Source organism: Aquarana catesbeiana, linkage group LG13 (genome assembly GCF_042186555.1).
Source record: "Aquarana catesbeiana isolate 2022-GZ linkage group LG13, ASM4218655v1, whole genome shotgun sequence".
Lineage (NCBI taxonomy): Eukaryota > Metazoa > Chordata > Amphibia > Anura > Ranidae > Aquarana > Aquarana catesbeiana.
In genome coordinates, this window is record NC_133336.1 from 59,560,584 (window position 1) to 59,580,277 (window position 19,694).

Genomic DNA, 19,694 nt, shown 5'->3' on the forward strand with positions numbered 1-19,694 from the left:
TGGCGGAGATGCGCTGCTGCTCTCTGCATGGGGTCCCGGCTCTTGATTAGATAGATTGATAGTAGCATAGCCATTGGCTCCCACTGCTGTCAATCAAATCCAATGACGCCAGCGGCAAGTCTGGCATTCGTGTATATGGACGCCGAATGCTGGACTCAGGAGCGCACCCACAAGGTAACTCCAGGAAAGTGCTTCTCCTAGGGGGTTATCTAATGCGGGGAGGAGCCACCAGCGCCATCAGGGACCCTAGAAGAGGAGGATCGGCGCCACTCTGTGCAAAACGAGCTGCACAGTGGAGGCAAGTATGACACGTTTGTTATTTTAATTAAAAATAAAATTGAAGGGTTTACAATCACCTTACACATCTGCGTCAGTATGAAGTTGCCCTCAGCTATGCCTGAAACCTGAGGCACCTCTGATCGGCAATGCTCAAACAATTTTGTTGCACTAGATGCAGAGTCAAAATGGTTTTGTTTGGTAAAAATTAATTAGGCAGGGTGATTGCCCAACAAATTATACCAACAGGTAGTGTTTAAGAGAAAAATCTATTGCCCAAATATAAAAAACTTTGTTGTACAGATACTATGGGATTAGAGAAAGTCAAGTAAACATTGTTACCTCTGCAGCAGCTTTCAGTTTCATGCTGATGTACAGGTTGGAATCTTCTCGGTCTCCCACCTAGAAGAGAAAAAAAAAAAGTGGCAATATCCTTATGGTGTGACACAGATGTCCATTAATGAGACCCTATATACATAAAGAAATGTCATAAAGTACTTCTGGTGACTATGCAATGGATAGGAGATGCAAAGTATATATATATATATATATATATATATATATATATATATATATATATATATATATATATGTGTGTGTGTGTGTGTGTGTGTGTGTGTGTGTGTGTGTGTGTGTGTGTGTGTGTGTGTGTGTGTGTGTGTGTGTGTGTGTGTGTGTGTGTGTGTGTGTGTGTGTGTGTGTGTGTGTGTGTGTGTATATAGCGAGAGTTTGACTAATTTGTTTTAGTGTCGCAAAGGAACATGCTCTGTTACTCTCATGCAATTTTCAGACCATCCAAATTGATACAACTGAAATCGCACCAAAAGTAGCACTCACTACAAAAAAAAAAAAAAAAGCCACACACCACAACTAGATTGCATTGTACTGTGGCACTATAAGATCTGGTGCAGGCAAATGCAGTGACTTTGCAATCTTTTTTTGGGGTGTCGATGGGTACCTCTATTGACATCTGCAGCAGATCGCACACCCAGTGCATTTGGAACACAGTGCGGGAAACACATGGAACACATGTTTCCCACACCACGTTCTGATGTGAATGGGCATTTATTTCTAACAAAGTAAATATGAAACATTGCAAAACATTTCACAATATTTCCCTATTCGCAGCCATTGTGCTTTATTGTATAAACAGGTGCATCTTAGCTGAAATAGGTATGCCTTTGTTACACTCAAGTTACCAACAAGCAGTGCTGGAAGTCTTGTGGTATTTGGAGGAGGCTCGTTATCTTCTCAGATGGTAAAGCTGCCCATTCCTCTTGGCAAAAAGCCTCCAGTTCCTGTAAATTCTTGGGCTGTCTTGCATGAACTGCATGTTTGAGATCTCTCCAGAGTGGCTCAATGATATTAAGGTCAGGAGACTCCAGAACCTTCACTTTATTCTGCTGTAGTTAGTTAATGGACAGGTCGACTTGGCCTTGTGTTTTGGATCATTGTCATGTTGGAATGTCCAAGTACGTCCCATGTGCAGCTTCCTGGCTGATGAATGCAAATGTTCCCCCGGTATTTGATAACATACTGCATTCATCTGGCCATCAATTTAAAAATAAATAATTTGCTGTGCTTTTGTAGCTCACATATCCCCCAAAAAAATCAGCGATCCACCTCGGTGTTTCACAGTAGGAATGGTGTACCTTTCATCACAGGCCTTGTTAACTCCTCTCCAAATGTAGCGTTTATGGCTAGGGCTAAAAAGCTCAATTTTGGTCTCATCACTCCAAATTACTTTGTGCCAGAAGGTTTGAGGCTTGTCTCTGTGCTGTTTTGTGTATTGTAAGAGGGTGGCATTCGCGTAGTAATGGCTTCCTTCTGGCGACTCGACCATGCAGCCCATCTTTCTTCAAGTGCCTCCTTATTGTGCATCTTGAAACAGCCACACCACATGTTTTCAGAGAGTCCTGTATTTCACCTGAAGTTATTTGTGGGTTTTTCTTTGCATCCCAAACAATTTTCCTGCCAGTTGTGGCTGAAATTTTAGTTGGTCTACCTGACCGTGGTTTGGTTTCAACAGAACTCCTCATTTTTCACTTCATTAGAGTTGGAACACTGCTGATTGGCATTTTCAATTCTTTGGCTATTTTTTTTTTATATCCCTTTCCTGTTTTATACAGTTCAACTACCTTTTCCCGCAGATACTTTGACAATTCTTTTGCTTTCCCCATGACTCAGAATGCAGAAACGTCAGTGCAGCACTGGATGAAAGATGCAAGGGTCTGTCAGGAGTCCAGAAACTCATTGACCTTTTATACACACACACTAATTACAAGCAAACAGATCACAGATGAGGATGGTTACCTTTAATAGCCATTCAAACCCCTTTGTGTCAACTTGTGCTCATGTTATCAGGCCAAAATTACCAGGGTATGTAAACTTTTGATCAGGGTAATTTCTGTTGTAATTATGAAAAAAAAAAAATATATATATATATATATATATATATATATATATATATATATATATATATATATATATATATATATATATATATATATATATATATATATATATATATATATATATATATATATATATATATATATAAAAAATAGTAAAAACAGTTGATTGATAATAAATGGCTTCAGCCAAATGCCAACCATGAGCGAAAGAAATGTTTTTGTGTTATTCATATTCTCTAAAAAATGGCCAAGAAATCATAGATTCTGCCAGGATATGTAAACTTAGGAGCACAACTGTATATCCAGTGACATACCTGTAAAATTGCCAGGCCCGGACGGAACCCGCTGTACTTCTCCTTCATAGCTTCCACTTCATTTTTCAGACGCTCTCGGACTAGTCTGGAATGTAAAAAAAAAGTTTACATAAATTAAAATGAAGTGCATGTGGAAGATGAGCTTCTCACAGTGTGCATTAGAAGCTGCTGCAAGTCAGACAGAGCTGGCCTCATTTCCTGGCTGGTGGACATCCACCATTTTCCTCCCCAGCCTGAAAGGTATTTCAATCAAGGCGACTCAGCACCACATGTCAGCATTACCTAGGGAGGTCTGCATGCAAATATAGTCTGTTAAGGAATGCCCACTCCTCCAGACATCAAGGCATTTTAATACTTGATTATTTCCTCCCAAGGGTCAGCCCGCTGCTTGCTTAAATGCAGAGAGCTAAACAGTTAATAGTGAGGCAGGGTGCCGTGATGTTTTCAGGAAGCCATGCACTGCGCCCTGCCACCTGCTCCCACTCGCCAAGATCTGACTGCATTGCATAGAAAAGCACAGAGTAAGGTCATTGGATCTATAATATGGTACGTATTAAAAACAGAACGGTTTTAAAACTGTGCTCTGTTACCAGTAGCCCAGTGAATGTACGATGCCTGTGATCGAGCTGTCGGTAGACAATACATGTCATAGGTAAAAAATGTACAGAGCCAAAGCAAATTCTGTGTCTTGCGATTGCTGTAATGATCAATTTCAGCGATCACAAAATGTAAAAAACACTGCTACTGCAACAGGTTTCCTTTAAAAAGGTTATATTTGGCAAGACAACTTTTAAAGGAAACTGCATGCGGAAATGTTTCTGGTTACAACGCTGGAACGCATCATGTAATAGTCACTTCACATTAGCTTTCAGCAAATGCACTGCCATGATATTCCTAACTCAGTATCTACAGAACCGAAGCAAGTAAGAATCTGCAAATGAAGCAGTAGCTAAACTTCCTGCATGTCCAGTTGTCCCTGAGGGCATCTCTCAGCAAAAGTGGGGCTTTATGTTAAAAGTGGTCATTAAGCCACTCTTACTTCATATCATCCGCCTTGGTCTCTTAATGCCATGTATGATTTTTTTTTTTTTTATTTATTTATGCAGATTATAGCTCATTTCAGAGCACCCGGCTCTCTCCTCATCTGACAGCTAGAACGGGCAGGGCCGAGATTCCCCCGCTGAAATCAGTCGGGAGGAGGTGAGGAGAGAGCCGGCCACGTGAGCACCAATCTGCGCTCTGAAACGAGGTGTAATCTTTTATAATTCACAGACAGCATTAGGAGACTGAGGGGGATAGTATGAAAATGTACATGTTATTTCAGCAGCAGGAGGGGCGGGTTTTATCACGAGCCGACAGGAGACAGCGGATGACTGAGGCACGTAAACTGACCACGGTGTTAGGGTTCAGCAGCTATGATGAACCGTGGAAAAAGAAAGAAAAAAAGAAATTTTTTTTTTTTTTATTATTTTGGTTTTACCTGTTTGGGACTTCCAATTCCACTAGAAGGGTAGAAAGTCCCACTTGGACTTGGCTTTTACTGGAGGTTTCCGACTCCAGTTCCTGTTCGTGTGTTCCCAATGGAGAGATCAATGCCTCTCCCATCAGCAAGGCAGTAAGCAAGGAAAAATTTCACTGCCAGAAACATAGGGATGTACTTATCAAAAACATTTGCAGAGCTATTCATACTGCAAAATTCCATGTACAGGTGCATCTCAAAAAATGTGAATGTCACCAAAAAGCGAATTTCATTAATTCAATAAGTGAAACTCACATTATATAGGTAACAGAGTGATATATTTCAAGCATTTCTCTTTTAATTTCAATGATTATGGCTTAGTTCGTGAAAACCCAAAATTCTGTATCAGAAAATTAGATTATTGAAGAGAGAAAAAAAAAAAAAAAAAAAGTACAATATTGTAGACTCATGGCGTCACACTCTAATTAGCTAAATTAACTCACCTGTAAAGGTTTCCTGAGCCTTTAAGTCTGGGGTCTCAAACTGGTAGCCCTCCAGATGTTGCAAAACTACAAGTCCCTTGAGGCATTGCAAGGCTGACAGTTACAAGCATGACTCCCACAGGCAGAGGCATGATGGGACGTGTAGTTTTGCAATAGATGGAGGGCCACCAGTTTGAGACCCCTGCTTTAAAATGGAGAAGATAAGGGCACTCTGGTGGAGGTGGATAGCTGGTCAGAGGGATGATATAGTGATGAGATGGCACTTCTGGCAGCACTTTGGTTAGGAGAAGCAACTCTGAAGATATAAAAAAGGAAAAGAAAGGCGCCTCTAAGTGCAGTATGCAAAATTTAATAAAATGCACAAAGGGTTAAAAGCACCTACAAGATCGTTGAGTGTTAAAAAACATGAAATTCAGGAGTCCTCATCTGTGGCATGTGTCCATCCTTGGCCAAGTGGTAGAGAGCAGCGTAGAGCCGTCCAGCAGCTGTAAAGCGTTTTTTGGACGTGCTGGAGAGAAGAGGTAGCAGGAAGCCTGTGTTCCGGGTTCACTGCGGGACACACGAGGCTGATGGTGTCAGTGGGGATAAAGGGGCGGTAACGCGTTTGAGCATGTGTGGCTCCTTGGTCTGACAAAGGAGCTGCACGTGCTACGAAACGCATTGCCTCCCCTTTCTCCCCACTGACACCATCAGCCTCGTGTGTCCCACAGTGAACCCGTTATTACATTTTGCATACTGCACTTAGAGGCGCCTTACTTTTCCTTTTTTAAAAATGGTCTTTGCCTGGTTCAGTAGATTACACAATCAGCAAAAGACTGCTGACTTGACAGTTGTCCAGAAGACAGTCATTGACACCCTCCACAGGGAGGGCAGGTCACAAAAGATCATATTGAAAGAAGCTGGCTGTTCAGACTGCTGTATCCAAGCATATTAAAAAGGATAGTGGAGTGAAAAAAAATAAATAAATAAGTGATAGAAAAAAGGTGCACAATCAACTGGGATAGCTGCAGCCTTGAAAGGATTGTGAAGCAAAGGCCATTCAAGAATTTGGGGGGGAGATTCACAAGGAGTGGACTACGGCTGGTGTCAGTGCTTCAATAACCACCACACACTGACGTATTCAGGACATGGGCTACAACTGTCCCATCCGTTGTGTCAAGCCACTCCTGAACCAAAGACAATGTCAGAAGTGTCTTACCTGGGCTAAGAAAAAAAAAAAAAAAAAAAAAGACTGGACTGTTTCTCAGTGGTCTGAAGTCCTCTTTTCAGATGAAAGTACATTTTGCATTTATATTTGGAAATCAAGGACCCAGAGTCTGGAGGAAGAGTTGAGAGGGACAGAATCCAAGTTGCATGAGGTCCAGTGTGATGTTTCCAGTAAGTGATGATTTGGGGAGCATTGTCATCTGCTGGTGTTGGACCACTGTGTTTTATCAAGTCCTACGTTAGCACAGCCCTCTACCAGGAAATTCTACAGCACTTCATGCTTCCTTCTGCTGACCAGCTTTATGGAGATGCCGATTTCATTTTCCAGCAGGACTTGGCACCTGCCCACACTGCCAAAAGTACCAATACCTGGTTTAATGATCATGGTATCACTGTGCTTGATTGGCCAGCAAACTCACCTAAACCCCATAGAGAATCTGTAGGGCAGGGATATGCAATTAGCGGATCTCCAGCTGTTGCAAAACTACAAGTCCCATCATGCCTCTGCCTCTGGGTGTCATGCTTGTGGCTATCAGAGTCTTGCTATGCCTCATGGGACTTGTAGTTCTGCAACAGCTGGAGGTCCACTACTTGCATATCCCTGCTGTAGGGTATTACAAGAGGAAGAGATGCCAGACCCAACAATGCAGACGAGCTGAAGGCCGCTACTAAAGCAACCTGGGCTTCTATAACACCTCAACAATGCCACAGGCTGATCACTTCCATGTCAATCTGCATTGATGCAGTAATTTGTGCAAAAGAATCCCCGACCAAGTATTGAGTGCATACTATACTGTACATACTTTTCAGTAAGCCAACATTTCTGTATTAACATTCTTAATTTTCAGAGGTACTGAATTTTGAGTTTTCACTAGCTGTAAGCCATGATCAAAATTTAAAAAAAAAAAAAAAAAAAAAAAAAAAAAAAAAAAAAGTTACTTACTGGTAACATAATTTTCCCCAGGACAGCAACATAGAGACCTTGGCTCCTCCCATCTCAGGAAACACCGCCTTACATTTCAAGATTTAAGCCTTACCGTCCCCTCAGTTCTTCAAGAGTACCTCCGGCCAGCTGGGGAGACACAAGAAGACGTCATACTAACCTTAATCTTACCTGACTGTCTCATGTGATGTGTTCTTCAGGAGTATTCAATAATTTGGGTTGGTACCAGTGCCATCCTGAAAGACTCCTGGAAAAGGACGTTACCGGTAAGTAACTCCATTTTTCCACATTTCATCTTTCAGGACAGCAACATAGAGGATAAGCAAGCACCTTACCTTAGGGTGGGACTACTGCCTGCAGTACTTTACGCCCAAAAGCCTGGTCTCTTGCTGACAGCAGGTCCAATCTGTAATGCTTCACGAACGTGTCAAAATTTGACCATGTTGCAGCCCTACAGATCTGCTCTGGAGAAGCACCAGCCCACTCTGCTTGAGCAGTCGCCATTGCCCTGGTGGAATGTGCCTTAATACCTTCCAGGGGCTCCAACCCCCCGACTACGCAAGCCTGAATAATGACTAACCTTAACCATCTGGCTATTGTACGTCTAGAGGCTTTGAATCCTTTTTTAGCCCCTGAAAATAACAAAAAAAGGAATCAGACTTCCTAAACTGTTTTGTACTATCCAAGTACTGAAGGACGCAACTTCTAACATCCAATTTATGAAAAATACGTTCCTGTTCCCTCATAGGATTCGAACAGAAGGTAGGCTAAATAATTTCTTGGCCTCTATGAAAACTAGAGGCCACCTTTGGCAAAAAGGCCGGATCAGAAAAAAAAAAAAGTGGTCACACGGTCCGGAAACACCTGGAAAAAAGGTGCCCTAATCGAGAGGGCTTCGGGTTCACTCTCTCCTTGCCGTAGTAATCACCACCAAAAACACAGTTTTGAGGGCGATTATTTTTAAACGTACAGATTTCTAATGTCTCAAATGGTTCCACCGTGAAGGCCTGTAAAACTAAAGAAAGATCCCACACTGGGAAGGGGGAGACTGACTGGTCTCTGCCTGCTTAAGGCTTTAAAAAAACCTGGCTATCCATGGATCTGTTGCTAGCTGTTTTATCCAGAAAAACTCAAAGCGGATACCTGTCCTTTTTGTCTGCCCCTGATTGCAGAAATGATAATACCGCTCCGGAGCTGCGTACATCAAAGAAACTTTCTGTGCACCAGCTATTGGAACGTTTCCACACTTTCAGGTACATAGCTTGCATCTCCCTTTTTCTGCAACCTAGGAGGGTTTTTACTAAACGATCCGAAAAACCCGTGCCCCTCAGCAATTCCTCCTGAGTAGATAAGCTGCGAGGCTCCGCTTGAGGACAACAGATTGGCCCCTGAGAAAGAAGATCTCCTGGACTGGACACTAGAGAAAAGAGTCTTTAAAGACTGCAGAGTGATAGAAAGCTCACTCTATGCTCACACCCCTCTATGCACTCCCTACAGAGTGGCTTGGACCAAGATTCCCCCATCATGGCTCTGCATGAAGGGTATTTTTTCTTGGAATTGTGGGGCCAGTGGACTTGCTCTGAAATACAGACCAAAAAGGAAGAGCAGTCAGAAAGCCCATCTTGACCACCAGCACTTCACACAGAGTGCCACCAGGGGTGCTCTTCCCAGGACCAACCACCACCAGGGTCCTAGTTGCATCCCTTCCCACCACCAAGGGAGACAAACACCCATAGAGCTTACAGGAAAGGGGTAAGGGAACACCACCCCAAGGTTCCTCTTATGAGGCAATATATTTACCACCGCTCAGGATGATCCAAAACAAGGTGTATGTGTCCTCCACCTCCAGGGAAAAGAGAGCCCCACGTGCTGGCAATTGCTAATGCAGGTATAGATGAACGAAGATATCTGGACAGCCGCACACCGGAATGAATTATGTTAGTCTTTATTCGTAAAACAGGATCATGGGGTACACAGGGCACCACTGTGGGTGGTACAGAACAGCTGATGAGTTTCACACTTACATTAAGTGCTTACTCATAGCTGACTATCAAGGGAAGGAAAACCACATATATACTCAAAATATTTAGGACATGTGATCAAATGAAGGTGGGATGATACAAAACAGCAGAGAACCAGCCGTATGAGGAGATCTCTGCACCCATTGCTAAATGATGAATATAAAGTGGAAACACCCATGGTTGATAGGTATATAAACAACTGACAAAATGGAAAAAGATAAAAAATTAAAAGATATGAAAAAATGTGTGGAGGTGACCTAATCGCCGTGAATAAATGTCTTGTTCATATGATAAATTTATATATTGTGAACAAGTGAAGTGATGAGACTCAAGAAAAAGAGAAAATTATGACATGAAAATAAGAATGATACATATGGAATGGTAGTATACAAGGGTAAAAAGCAAAATGTATTTATTTTTTTTTAATATAGTGTGAAAAATAATATTCTGAGGAACAATAAGTCCCAAAAAGAATGATCTTCTGTAATAAAGTATACAAATGTGTGTATACTAATTAACGAGTGAAATACTTTGTTCCTAGAAAAAACCAGGGTAAGGTAAAAGATACATCAAGTGTACGGCATTGCCAATGTGAAACAATGAATAATAAAAAATGAAAATGTCTTGCTCATATGATAAATGTATATTATATACATTTCAATTTTTTTATCTTACTCCATTTTGTCCGTTGTTTGTATACCCATCAACCATGAGTGTTTCCACTTTATATTCCTCATTTAGCAATGGGTGCAGAGATCTCATACGGCTGGTTCTCAGCTGTTTTGTATCATCCCACCTTCATTTGATCACGTCCTAAAATATTGAGTATATATGTGGTCTTCATTCCCATGATAGTTAGGTACAGTGTGAAAACGCATCAGCTGTTCTGTACCCCATGATCCTGTTTTACAAATAAAGATGAACATAATTTATTCCGGTGTGCGGCTGTCCAGATCTCTTCGTTCATCTATACCAGGGTTCCCCTTACCTTTGAATGACTGGTGCTGGATTCTCCAGCAGTCCGCTTCCGACATTTCCCACTGAGGATCAGTGGTCTCCTTAGCCTCCGTGCGCTGTCCCCACAGCAAAAAATGAGGCAGCACCAGCCTGACGCACGGCCCGCTTTCAAACCCCGCAACCAGAAGCAGTTAGCAGACAGAAGTACTAACCCCCGCCGGAACTGACGTCACCCGCCACCTGACCCATCGCTCAGAGCTCCATCGCTGGCTGCACAGTGGTCTCAATGTACCTTCGCCTTCTGCCACCACCGGGCAGAGGAGAGCGGACCCCTCCAGCTTTACCAAGAGAAGCTGGAGGCGCGCGATATGCAGTCATCTAGGTACCTGGGCTCACTAGCCTCTCAGACTGCAGGGTAGGAGAGAGGGAAAGCGAGACCTTGGTTCCCCCCCCCCGCTCAGTCAATGATCGGCCTCAGCCTCCCCGGCTGTTTAGCCCTTGGCCCCTTAGCGGTGTCTCCCCACCGGTGGAAACCCCAGAACTGAGGGGCCGGCGGGACAGGGAGGCTTAAATCTTGAAATGTAAGGCGGTGTTTCCTGAGATGGGAGGAGCCAAGGTCTCTATGTTGCTGTCCTGAAAGACGAAATGGGGAAAAAGTGCTTGAAATATATCACTGTGTGTAATGAATCTATAAATATACAAGTTTCACTTTTTTTAATTGAATTACTGAAATAATTTAACTTTTATTATATTTAAAAATTTTTGAGATGCACCTGTACATTCCGTCTATGCCAATTTCAGCAAAATTGAATGTCACCAGGCTTTTTTCCTCTCCAGGTCAAATGTCTTTCGTTGGAAAAGCATGAAATCAAAAATATACCACATTATGACCACTAGTTGGAGACGACATTTATATAGGTATTTTTTCCTAGGTTTGTCAGCCCCGTCCAGTGCCTATAAAGTGTATGCAGTTTCACAGTATGAAAATCGCTCTGCAAAAAAAAAAAAAAAAAAGAAGAATGGCCTTTTTATTAAAAAAGGAGGTATATAAATGAAAAACTTTATTCTTAGTTTTGGATTGAGCAGTGAAGTTTACTGAAGAACTGTGAACTTTTCCAGAGTATAGGACATTAATACACAGGGTTTCGTGGTACATACATAACCCTGAGATTAGGAGGCCAGAATACAAGCATACAGGACCTGGATATTGCAGCATTACAGACCATGTATCAAGTCGAGGAACAGTGGTTTATGCATAATAAGCAATTATGCATTATCAATAAGAGAACACAAAATGATAGACATTACAGAAACATCCTATGAAGTACCAGGTCTATTGGGGAGAGCCCCCCCAGCAAGTTTTTATTGGGTCTGTGTCCCCACTGGAGAGATTCACCCCTCATTATGTCTTGGTAACCATAGAGTATGGAGAAATCCTAAATATTAGAGATATTATGGGAGGAAATATTTAAAGGAAAAATTCTCCAATGGGGACAATGTCTAAGGAAAAAACTCCCCTTATTTTGAGGACATTTCATCTCACCTCCTGTTGTGTCTTGAGCACCCCCCCTCCCCCCAAATAATATTTCTGGTCCGATCAAAACCCCCACCAATATTCCTGATCTGAGCAGAACAACCCCCCCCCCCCCAATCCACCCCTTTCCATTTCTGATGCAAGCATCCTCCCCTCCCAAAATCTCTAATCTGAGCCACCCCTCCCCCATCCTTCTATGGCAGCAACCAAAAGCAGTCACATGATTTTAATGGACCTTGGTCACATGAATGCCCAATTCTACACGCTTCACCCATCAAATCACCCATTTCCTGTTCATCCGTTCTGACTCTTATTAAACTGTAGGTGTCAGCAGTGTTCAGCCAGTTCCAGATGTCCTGAAATAACCTTTCAATCAGGACTCTGTTTAGAAAATTGAAATTATTTCCTGTTTTGTTGTCAGATCAGAATAGTACACAGATACACCTTCTTGCATCTTCTTCCTGCGATTTGATAAGATGGTGATTTTTTTTTTTTTGTGTGTAAATTTCTGCCAAAGATCTTAGGAACGCAGACATACCACCCCACTGATAACACACTGTACTGGCATCAAAGCCTGGCATGGAAATAATGATCCTGGTGCACCAACAAATGTTATCAGCAGGCAGCGTGCCACCTTACTGCAGGGGAACAAGGGTCACCGCTGTTATTCTTTCTGGTCACACTATGCCCAGATCACCAGATTCTTGCATCATAGCAAGAACACAATGTAACCCGAGACTTAACCCCAGTTAGGGCAGAAATCACCATGATGTGGACTTTTAACCAAGTAAAGGATGACATTGCTCACGTAGCAGAAAAAAAAAAAAAAAAAAAATGTATTCCATACCTCCTATGTATTCATACACAAGAACTGATAATTGATAACCATTACCATAGTTACCCTCTCAAAAACCAGCAAAGTATCAGCCTGAGTTCTACTTAATGCAGTCAATTGATATTACAATCCGATTATATGATTCTGTAGATTAGGGGGTCCCAATACCCAAAAACCCATCCCTGGACAGGTGATGCCATCTCCACCAGCATGTGAAATCATGGACTGACTGATCCTAAAGCCTCGTACACACGATCAGGCTGTTGGCAGGGGATTGTCTGTTGACAGACTGTTGGCCTAAAATCTTACCGTTAGTACTCTCCTTTTGACAATTGTTGTCCAACTTTCTGCCAACAAATGTTGGATGGCAGGCTAGTAAATTTTCAGCGGACAACGGTTGGTTGTCAGATTTTCGGATGGTCAGTACACAAGTTCGTCCCACAAAAGTCGAAAGTACAAACACACATGCTCGGAATCAATGCTCACCAAACACAAAATTAGCAGAAGGGGCCCAAAGGGTGGCGCTCAAGAGCTGAAACTCCTTGTAGTACGTCACTACGTTCACGTTTGTTGGCCAACAATTGTGCACCGTTAGTATGCAAGACAAGATCCTGGCACATGCCCTTTGAACAAAAATCAGACACTCGGTTGCCCAACGATCAGATAGTGCGTACGAGGCTTTCAATTACCTGGCCCACCCACCTCCTTGACGTCAGTAAAAGCAGATGGCTTAGGCGGTACCCTACTTTATGAAAAAGTAATGAGAAAATAAATACTTGAAAGTTTACAAAATTACAAAGTTTGCAAGGACTCTTCTGCAACCCAATAAACATTCCTGCCTGTTTACAATCTCCTATGGCAGTGATGGTGAACCTTGGCACCCCAGATGTTTTGGAACTACATTTCCCATGATGCTCATGCACAGTGTAGTTGAGCATCATGGGAAATGTAGTTCCAAAATATCTGGAGAGCCAAGGTTCGCCATCACTGTCCTATGGCATGCACTGCTCAGTTTAAATATCCGGCACAGTCCCTATTTGCCGAGATGGCTGACTTTTGCGCATACACAAGTGTTAGGTCATTCCGTGTCTACCAATCAAGGTGGCCAAAGAAGCGCACTCAGAAGAAGCCTAGGATGGGATCCTGGCACCATTAATGGTCCCCTTGTGGACAGACTGTTGGAGACGAAGTAGTGTGACTTTAGTTCCACTTTAAATTGGTTATGTAGAACAGTTTTCTTATACAGGACATTTGGTGCAACTCCATCTATGCTCCCTGCTCCCCTCTGAAGCTGCATTTCTGCCCTATAAATAAAACTAGACAGGGGCAAGATTTTTAGTAGGAAGAATACTGTTACCAGGTTCAAGGAGTTAAAACGCTATAAATGAATCAGGATCCTGGGGGAGGAGGGAAAAAAAAAAAAAAAAAATCCAGGAGAGGTTTGGGGACCAAACAACTTATTTGTGGGCGGTGTTAAATTCTCTGCTTACTGGGGTGATCTTGGGTCCAAAGCGGGACGCCCTGGTGGGGGTCGAGTCCAAAGCAGGGGAGATCTCGGGTCCGGAGGGGGGGGGGGGGTGCCTTGGTGGGAGATCTCAAGTCCAAAGGGGGGAGCGCCTTGGTGGGAGGACTTGGACTCAAGGGAGGGGGGGGAGGGGGTGACACATTGGAGGGGAATCTCAGGGGAGGGGCTCATCATGAGTGGTCTGAAGGAACACATTGGTGGGTAATTTAAGGTCACCGGCAGGGTTGGCTATCAGAATACAAGAGCAGCAGGAGATTTGTCCGCTCGTGCTGTAGGGATGGGAGGAACCGGTTTGATCTTTCAAGAGATTTTAAATTTTATCTTCAATGAACGATCAATTTTTTTTCCCAATAAATCTCTTGCAAAACAAAAAATAATCTATACGAAACACGCAGGGAAGCAGATCTTAAATTGACAGTTGGAAGATACAATTGTAAATTATCGATCACATGCAATCTCACAATCTGATAGATCAAAGGACTTCGTCTGATGGACTCCAGTGGAGGTTGAGCAGAAGTTATGGCTGATAGTTTGCGGTTCTGATTGAATTGAATAAAAAAAAAAAAATTATATAATAATGATAATCTCTGTACAGTCAACTTTAGATTGACCAAAAAGGTGTACATCAGCTACATACTTGTTGGTAGATCTAAAGGAGATTGTACAATTAGGTTGCATGGTGTATGGTCAGCTTATGAGATCAAGGGGGTGAGGGGAGAACTACTCCCCCATGGCAACAATGTCCTGACCTGAGAAAATCCCTGCCAATACAGTTAACCCTTTCCATGCCAATGATCTGAACTTTGCAATACACTATTCATGCAACTAACCCCTCATGTGCTGAGACTCTGAACTCCTCTGCATGTAATGACCCCTTTTTTAAGCTCTGCAAGCAGATTCCCCATCTCTACAAATTGTCACCATCCCCCCAGTGTGTGAGGACTTACAGAACCCCCAAAACAAGACATATGAACCCCTCCAGCAGGTAACAAGCCAGCACACTCACCCAGAGACCACCTTCCCGCTGAGGACCTGGGCCGGCATGCTGGCTGCACAGTACACGGGCACTCGGCTCCACAAGGCTCCGATGGTGCAGCTTAATACAGGGCACAGACGTCTACCCTCGTGGTGGCGAAAGTCTCGGACTGCGCATGCGGGACCCGGACAAAGAGGCGGGGATATCCGGCATGTGGGCGGGGACAGGGGATGGCCGACCTGCTGGAGATAATTAGAATCATCCGCTAGAATCAATGGTCACATGGTGGGGAAGTGGAGAGGCGTTGTTTGACTCTTATGAGGGAGATGGTGTTTCGTCAGATTCCGCGACCTGTCAGAATTTGTAACTGAGGTGACGTTCCGTCACCGCCATCTTGCTACACCCCGCACTCGTACACAGTAAGGATACACTGAGAAGGCGGCAAGCGGACATCTTGTTGCACCCACCGGAGTCATGCATTTCGCAAATATTTTTAACAGTAAACTTTTACAAAATCTGACGGGTCCAAAAAAGGAAAAATAGGCACTAGTGGGGCACCCAAAAGGAAAAATAGGCGCTAAAAAGAGAAAATAGGAACTAAAGGGGTGCCAAAAGTTGCAAATAGACATTATCAGGGCGCCCAAAGAGGAAAAAAATGTTAACTGCGCACCGAAATTTAAAAACAAGCACTAATGCATAGTTGCCAACATTGTAAAATCATTTTTAGGGACATTTTTTTGGCTGTAGGTGGAGTCTTGTTATAATGAGGGGGCGGGGCATGCATGTGTGGGCGTGGCACATGGGAAAAGTAAAAATATGGCGTGCCGCAATGAATAATGGGCGTGGTTTACGTGAAATAATGGGCGTGTCTTAAATGGGCATGGCTCAAAGGGGGTGTGGTTAGAGTCTGAGATGAATTAGGGATGGAGAGGGAAAGGGGGGAGAGGGATGGAGGGACAGCAGCCCCAGATCCTACACAACAATGGAAATATGTGTATGCTAGAAAGTTTAACAATCAGCAGATAAAGATACTCCAAACACCTGGTGTTAGCGCTTCAATCATCCCGGCCCCATGGTTGTTATGGTGTCAGGATGATTGAAGTGCATTATTTATATTATTACATTGTAATATAAAATGAAATCATTCAACTCACCATAATGCTGAATCAGTGGGATCCCTGAGCGTGTCACCTGCCACGTCGCCTGCCACCAGCCGTCTGTCCTTGCATCAAGTGTCCCAGCAGAGTCCGTCCTTGCATCAGGTGCCCCCAGCCGAGCCCCCCTTACATCAGATGTCCCCAGCGGAGCCCCCCCTTACATCAGATGTCCCCAGCGTAGCCCCCCTTACATCAGATGTCCCCAGCGGAGCCCCCCTTACATCCGGTGTCCCGAGCGGAGCCCCCCTTACATCAGGTGTCACGAGCGGAGCCCCCCCTTACATCAGGTGTCCCGAGCGAAGCCCCCCTTACATCAGGTGTCCCCTGTGGAGCCCCCTCTTACATCAGATGTCTCCAGCTGTGCCCCCCTTACATCAGATGTCCCCAGCGGAGCCCCCCCTTACATCAGGTGTCCCCAGTGGAGCCCCCTTACATCAGGTGTCCCCAGCAGAGCCCCCTTACATCAGGTGTCCCCAGCGGAGCCCCCCTTACATCAGATGTCCCCAGCGGAGCCCCCCTTACATCAGATGTCCCCAGCGGAGCCCCCCCTTACATCAAGTGTCCCCAGCGGTGCTCCCCCTTACATCAGGTGTCGCCAGCGGAGCCCCCCTCACATCAGGAGCCCCAAGCGGAGCCCTCCTCACATCAGGAGTCTCCAGCGGAGCCCCCTTTACATCAGGAGTCCCCAGCAGAGCCCCCCTCACATCAGGAGTCCCCAGCGGAGCCCCCCTTACATCAGGTGTCCCCAGCAGAGCCCCCCTCACATCAGGAGTCCCCAGCGGTGCCCCCCCTCACATCAGGAGTCCCCAGCGGAGCCCCCCTTACATCAGGTGTCCCCAGCAGAGCCCCCCTCACATCAGGAGTCCCCAGCGGTGCCCCCCCTCACATCAGGAGTCCCCAGCGGAGCCCCCCTTACATCAGGAGTCCCCAGCGGAGCCCCCCCTCACATCAGGAGTCCCCAGAGCCCCCCCTCACATCAGGAGTCCCCAGCGGAGCCCCCCCTCACACCAGGAGTCCTCAGCGGAGCCCCCCCTCACATCAGGAGTCCCCAGCGGAGCCCCCCTCACATCAGGAGTCCCCAGCGGAGCCCCCCTTACATCAGGTGTCCCAGTGGAACCCCCCTTACATCAGATGCCCACAGCGGTGCCCCCCTTACATCAGGTGTCCCCAGTGGAGCCCCCCTTACATCAGATGCCCACAGCGGTGCCCCCCCTTACATCAGATGTCCCCAGCAGAGCCCCCCCTTACCTCAGGTGTCCCAGTAGGTCCTAGTGGGGGGGGTATACTTTCCATAACAGGGGCGGGGGGTAGGTGGGGCAAGGCGGAGGGTGGGCGGCAACGCAGGAGCTCCGTCTAGCCCCCCAGCCGTCTTCCTGGTCTTCTTAAAAATGGCGGCCGGCGGAGACAATGTCCAGAACCGGATTTCTCAGGATATTTCCTGGGAAACAATAAAATCGGGAATGGAGTCTAAATCCCGGGAATGTCCCGGGAAATCCGGGACAGTTAGTAACTATGCTAATGTGGTACCCAAATGGGAGAATAGGCACTTACGGGGTGCCGAAAAATAGGTGCTACTGGGACGCCCAAAGTTGAGAACAGGCACTAACAGGGTGCCCGAAGGGGAAAGTTGGTACTAAGCTGTATATTGTAGTCACACATGATCGCACACGGAATCGCTGCGATTTCAAATGGCTGCAAAATGCGGCATGTGATTGTGACACCATTACTTCTAATGGCAGCGCGTTTGTTGCACGTTAACGCTGTTGCCCAAAAGAGGCTCATGTTCCTTTTTGAGCAACAAGCTTCAATGGAGAAGCTGCAGAAAAACATGTTGTGTGTTTTTGCCACAATTTTACCTAGATTTCGCAGCGTCAAAAAAAAAGCATAAAAAACAATAATTGCTGTAAAAACGCACGACAGCTTCTCCATCGAAGTCTGTTGAACCAAAAAAGCACTGTTTTGCATTTTAAAAAAAGTCCCTGACCCTTTCCAAAAATGCAGCGGCTAAATGTACAGATTTTATACCAGTGGGATCCTCATTAGGGTTGCTGGACAGTTCGGGTTTGGAATCATGTGTCTGGGTTTCAGACCGTTTGAAACCCGGACACATTATTCAGACAGGACTATGGCTTCCTAGCACGGTTGCTGGCTGCAGTTGTCTAAGCTGAGAGTGTCTGTTACACTCTCTTTCATGCTGCCCAAAGCCAGCACTAACAATCCCCCCCCCCCCCCGCAACACACAGACGGGAGAGGAGAGAGGGCTCAATCTGCACCTCTTCCTCCTGCCCCTACCCCTGTGTTGTAAAGGAGGACTCTTGTTATTAACTTCATATGATTAGAAATGGTATTAAATAGCAAAATATATGTATAGTTTATACTACAAAAAAAAAATTGCTGTGCGCCGCTTAATGCCGCATACACACGATCGGACATTCCGACAACAAAATCCATGTTATTTTTTCCGACGGATGTTGGCTCAAACTCGTCTTGCATACACACGGTCGCACAGATGTTGTCGGAAATTCCGAACGTCAAGAACACGGTGATGTACAACACGTACGACGAACCGAGAAAAACGAAGTTCAATAGCCAGTGCGGCTCTTCTGCTTGATTCCGAGCATGCGTGGAATTTTGTGTGTCGGAATTGTGTACTCACAATCGGAATTTCCAACCACAGATTTTGTTGTCGGAAAATTTGAGATCGAGATCTCAAATTTTGTTTGTCGGAAATTCAGACGGAAAATGTCCGATGGAGCCTACACATGGTCGAAATTTCCGACAACAAGCTCCCACGCGCTCGCGCCCACGAAAGCTAGTCCGACCGTGTGTACGCGGCATAAGTGTACGGGTTTGACTTGAAGAAGAGGTGGCAACCCTAATCCCCATGGGAAAGGAGAATCGAGCTACCGCTATTACAGTGGTCCTCACTGTCTTCCAGATCCCATGCAGTGCTTCCCGTATTTGGAGGGATGCACCGCAGTTGAATGAGCCCTTGTGTAAGGGGCCTAATCCAACACTGCATAGGAGCAGGCCTGTACTATAGAGAAATGTCATGAGTACATACATACCTCCCAACTTTCTGAAATGGGAATGAGGGACACCTATCAGCAAAAGTATGCAGGCATAGGACACACCCCTTGCCACGCCCCCTGAAAGGAGAATTGTACAAAAAACCAAGAGATTGGTTAAACCCGCAAGTGCTCTTTTACCATTACTATTCCTTTATATTGGCTTTTGGAATTTACAAATGCAACAGTTTAGAAATTGGATGAAAGATTTAGCACTGGATAACACCTTTTGATAGATAAAAAGTGCATTTAATATACATTTATATAGATCCGGCCAAAATGAGGGACAAATGAGGAGGAATGAGGGACAGAGGGACATTGCTCCAAATCAGGGACAGTCCCTCGAAATCAGGGACAGTTGGGAGCTATGTGAGTAAACAGTAGTGCATTGTAAACAAATACTAGCATTACCAGCATGAATGGCACTTGGTGACAAGAGGTTACCACAACAGTCAGGTATGAGGATAGGTGTTGTCAGGTCCCTATAGGAACACACACCGCCCTCT

General features: G+C 44.9%; 1 protein-coding gene across 1 annotated transcript in view; it reads right to left on the reverse strand.

Moving 5' to 3' along the window:
• The window catches only part of MTHFD1 (methylenetetrahydrofolate dehydrogenase, cyclohydrolase and formyltetrahydrofolate synthetase 1), a 146,830-nt gene extending 131,657 nt beyond the window's left edge, over window positions 1–15,173 (reverse strand). The window contains exons 1-3 of the mRNA XM_073609414.1: window positions 14,994–15,173; window positions 3,005–3,089; window positions 619–678 (exon numbers count right to left, since the gene is read on the reverse strand). Coding sequence (XP_073465515.1) covers window positions 619–678; window positions 3,005–3,089; window positions 14,994–15,031 — 183 coding nt within the window. The 5' untranslated portion in view covers window positions 15,032–15,173. The remainder of the gene's footprint in view (window positions 1–618; window positions 679–3,004; window positions 3,090–14,993) is intronic.
• Between the last annotated feature and the right edge of the window lie 4,521 nt (window positions 15,174–19,694).